Here is a 4,873-nt window from a genome sequence, read left to right as displayed (position 1 = left end):
GAAGATGTCAGATTGGGTCTAATTTTTGAATCAACGTATAATTTCTGTTTCAACTTAGTGGTTAAAACTTGTACAGGTGACACACTTGCTGAGGTAGATCGGTGGATAAGATTGGCCTCTAAGGTCAATCACTGGTCTTCTCCCAAAACTAAAGAAATCGGGACTTACTGATTCAGCCCTAATAAAAAGGAAACTAAATACAGGGATAAAATAAGAATAAGATTAAGGCTAGAGATGAGAATGAGAATATTAGGAATACAAAATAGGGGTCACCTCGAGTGAAGAAATATGAATGAGAWTTAGAGTAAAAACAAAATACAGTAGATGTTGTGTTTAATAACTTTCTCATCTGAACTTTACAGGTTTGGAGTGATGAACAGTCCAAAATGGTTTGTAACACCAAGCAGCCTGGTTGTGAGAACGTCTGCTACGACTACGCCTTCCCAATCTCACACATTCGCTTCTGGGTGCTCCAGATTATTTTCGTCTCAACACCAACCCTGCTCTACCTCGGTCACGTCATCCACGTCGTTCACAAAGAGAAAAAGCTACGAGAATTCATCGAAACCCACTCTAGCTCCGAAGTTGTTAAAGTTCCCAAGTACACTGACGAGAAAGGCAAAGTCAAGATTAAAGGCAACCTGCTGGGAAACTACATAACCTCCATTATATTCAGGATCCTTCTAGAGATCGCCTTCATCGTGGGGCAGTATTACCTCTACGGGTTTGTCATGGAGCCACTCATTGTCTGCTCCCGAAAGCCGTGTCCCTTCACCGTGGAGTGCTACATGTCTCGGCCCACTGAGAAAACCATCTTCATCATCTTCATGTTGGTGGTGGCCTGTGTGTCTCTGGGGCTCAATGTGGTCGAGATCTTCTTCCTGRTGTGTTCACGATCATCCAGACGGAAATCTAAAACGGTGCCGACGACGGCCATCGCCATTCACCCTCGTTTCACCACTGACAGCATGATGAAAAACGAGAAGCTCAGCCGTCACGACTCCAGCACAGCCTGAAGAATTTACATCTGTCCTACAAAATACCAAGAGCCGTACTTTTAACAAGAAGGGTTAACTCACTGAGTCAGATATGCTACATGTAATGGCCTGTGTACAGCTAAAAGTTATTTATTTATAAGGTGTGAAACTTCTAAAATAAAAAACAGGTATTTGACGTCAAGGGTTGATTAGAAATTTTGCTTGATTTTCACTTTTTAGTGACAAGAAAATGTAGTGAGAAAAATGTAGGATTTCCATGGTTTCATTTTGTTACTTGTTTTGTGTTTTGTACATAGCCTATTACCTGTTTAAGATACTGTTTTCCCAAATAAACATGAAGACAATACATGGGTTTGCTGTGATTGAGGCTGACTATCACAGGGATCTGAACACATGGCCTTGAATTTCTCCAATTTCTATTTGACCTGGTGGCTTAAAGCCAATTTAAAGTTTTGCAAGTACTATTTGTTCTAAAACTAGAATGCTTACTAAAATGTTTTTTTATTGGATAATGATGTAAGGTCTGAACTTTGTAAAATTGTATGTGGGGTTCCACAGGGTTCTGTACTGGGACCAAAGTTGTTTCTCTTATATATTAATGACTTGGTAAATGTGTTGGGGTTGTTCAAATGTGTTTTATTTGCAGATGACACCACATTTTTTTAGCTTGGGTAAAAATATAGAAAAGATGTTGGAAATAATGGAAATGGAATTTTTAAAAGYACAAAATTGGTTTAAYCATAAGTTATCATTAAATTTGGATAAAACWAATTACATGATATTTAGTAATAGAAAGAAAACAACTGATRTAGAAGGTGTTGAGATCTGTAGAGTCAGTGAGGTGAAGTTTTTGGTGTCATCACTGATGAAAAACTGACATGCCTCATATAAATTACTTAAGAACAAAAATGGCAAAATCTATTGCAGTATTGTATAAAGTTAAGGAGTTTTTTAATGATAAAGGACTATTTATATTATATTATGCATTAATTGTTCCACATTTGATTTATTGTGTAGAAGTCTGGGGAAATGCATGTAAAACCATTACTAATCCTATTTTTATTTTACAAAAAAAGAGCCATAAGAATTATCACAAGAAAGCATTACTATCACCCTTCTAATACTGTAAATTGTTTCATCAATTAAAATTGTTAAAATTTTATGAGCTGGTTGATTATAACATTCTGCAGGTTATATATAAAACTAATAAAACTGTGTTACCTTCAAACATCCAATCTAATTTCGTTAAGATGGAAAGCTGTTATAATTTGAAGGGATTACAAATGTTTGTTAAACCAAAAATCAGAACAAATGTGAAGGACAGATGCACTTCAGTAAAAAGCATAAGACTATGGAATAATCTGGAAAATTATTATAAAACCAAGGGATCCAATAATTCCTTTAAAAAAAGATCAAAGTAAAATTGTTAAAGAAATATGAAATTGTTTAATTTGTATTTGTATGAGTTACTCTTTCAGGAGTTGAGCTTTTGTTTTATTTGGTTTATTATTGTTTGAAATTAATATACTGTATATTTTTTGTAAATAGGCGCAGATATAAAATTTTTCTTCATCTGCTGCCTTTCATCAGTGGTCATTGTCAATGCAATGAACACTATTGTGATTGGTTTCCCATCCAAGTCATCTCAACTTTGCCATGCTTCTCCTCCTGCATACTTTGTCCTAGAGCTGCCATTGTAATTTATATCTGTAAAGCTCCTGTGCCAAATGATATGCCTTTTGGTGCCTGTACAACTTATAGTTTTTGAAATATTAATGTTTATAAATTATAATGGCAGTCAATGGAGCCTTGTATTGGTCCAATACTGCCCCCTGCTGCATCTACACAATATGGTACTGCACCATAGTTTCATAATATTTAAACTCAGTAGTTCAGTGATTGTAATATTAATATGATTGTATTTTGATGTTTTACTGCTGTACTGTCTTTATGTTCTATTACTGTAATATATTGCACTTAAGTGTCAATAATTGCATTGGCAAGGTAAACGTTTTCTGTACACATACAATCCAATCCCTGGGATTGTCTTCTGCCACATCTCCTATAGTCTCATGATGAGCACAGTGGGCTTTCATGTGGGAGATCAGGGTTCAAATCCAGCTACTGCAACTTTAACAAAAATCTTTTCAAACTTCATATTGTCACACAATTACCTTAATTACAAACACCTGCTGATGTGACAGGTACAAGCTGGTACAGAAAACACATTTGAACTTGGTCAAAGTTCATTCTGAAAGTCCAATGCTCCTGCATACTTTGTCCTACAGCTGCCGTTGTAATTTCTATCTGTAAAGGTCTTGTGCCAAATGATGGCTATGCCTTTTGGTACGTGTACAACTTAAAGTTTTTGAAATATTAATGTTTAAACTTTATTCCAAATTCATAAAATGGGAGTCAATGGGGCCTTGTAATGGTCTAATACTGCCCCCAGCTGTACTCAACTTGGTACTGCACCATAGTTTTTTAATATTTAATCTCAACAGTTCAGTGTTTACAATACTAATAAGATTGCATTTTGATGTTTTACTATAAAATTGTCTTAATACTGCTCTATTGTTGTCATATTATGCAGTTTAGTGTCAATAATTGTATTGGCAATGTGGCCTCTTTCTGCACACATACAAACCAACCCCTGCCACCACTTTCTGCCACAGCTCCACTGGTCTAATGGTCTATGTCATGGACTTTCATGTTGGAGATCAGGGTTCAAAACCCAGCTAAGGCAACTTTAACAAAAATCTCTTCAAACTTCATATTGTCACACAATTACCTTAATTACAAACACCTGCTGACGTGACAGGCACAAGCTGGTATAGAAAACACATTTGAACTTGGTCAAAGTTCATTCTGCAAGTCCAATGCTGCAGGCAAAGCCATGCTACATGGCAATGCACACTTGTTTTTACATCGTAAAAACCCATGTCTAGTTTTATTTGATTTGCATTGTTTTGTTGTATGTAATGTGTTTTTTAAAAGAAATTAATAACCTACATAAACTAATAATATTCAAAACACAACACTTTGTTGTGTACATTTTCCAAATATTTTGTACATCGTTTTGGCATCAGGTAGATTTTTGTTGTACTTGATTGTAAACTTAATAATAATAAAATATCTGCAGTTTCTTCCAGTTTCATGAGTGTTTCATCTTCTGTCTTTACATGTAATAAACATAACGAGTAATTAGCATTAAGTCCACCTACCATTCTGTTAMAATTTTTGTCCATTTTCATACACTTTATTTTTGGGGAAAGATGTGCAAATTATAGGCTATATAGCTGTAATGAGTGAATAGAGCTACATTACAGAACACAAACAAAATCTATTAAAAACTGCCAGATATTTACCCACAGAAAGCTAAAAGATCTTAAAACCAGAAAACCCAGTCCATTCGGAGGCCTGTTGCCTCTAGCATGTTATAAGCATAAAGTTCAAAGGTGATGTTTTGCAGTTTTTGAAGATTTTTCCACATATTTGAGTTGATGGTTGAAGAATAGATATAGTTTTTACACAGTCACTGGGTTATTTGAGGCTTTTTCAGTTTCTTGAAAGTGAGAGAAAYCGGCGTCTGGATACCATAATATTTACTAACATTCAGGTAAATTTGGTAAAAAGACAGAGCTGTTATAATCTTAAAGGAATTGAAATGTTTATGAAACCCTAGTTTCGTACGAGACTGAAGCAGAAAACAACTTTAATCCAGGGAATAAGATTATGGAACAGCCTGGAAGATGAAGTTAAAAATGACAGATCCTTGTATATATTGAAGGGAAAGTTAAAAATAATATTCTGAAGAAATATGGAGAATTATAAGTGAATTCATGCTAATTGTTGTTTGAGTTGATGTTTTAATT

General features: G+C 34.9%; 1 protein-coding gene across 1 annotated transcript; it reads left to right on the top strand.

Moving 5' to 3' along the window:
• Positions 1-362: 362 nt before the first annotated feature.
• Positions 363-1,344, top strand: LOC106537102 (gap junction Cx32.2 protein; the record flags this gene model as incomplete). The annotated part of the gene is given in 1 exon segment (XM_014034470.1): positions 363-1,344. A coding segment is annotated over 1 exon segment (654 nt), but the record flags the coding sequence as incomplete, so codon positions are not given.
• Positions 1,345-4,873: the final 3,529 nt, after the last annotated feature.

Source organism: Austrofundulus limnaeus, unplaced genomic scaffold (assembly GCF_001266775.1).
Source record: "Austrofundulus limnaeus strain Quisiro unplaced genomic scaffold, Austrofundulus_limnaeus-1.0 Scaffold2131, whole genome shotgun sequence".
Classification (NCBI taxonomy): Eukaryota; Metazoa; Chordata; class Actinopteri; order Cyprinodontiformes; family Rivulidae; genus Austrofundulus; species Austrofundulus limnaeus.
The sequence above is the reverse complement of the archived record's forward strand: the minus strand, read 5'-3'. Positions and strand labels throughout refer to the sequence as shown.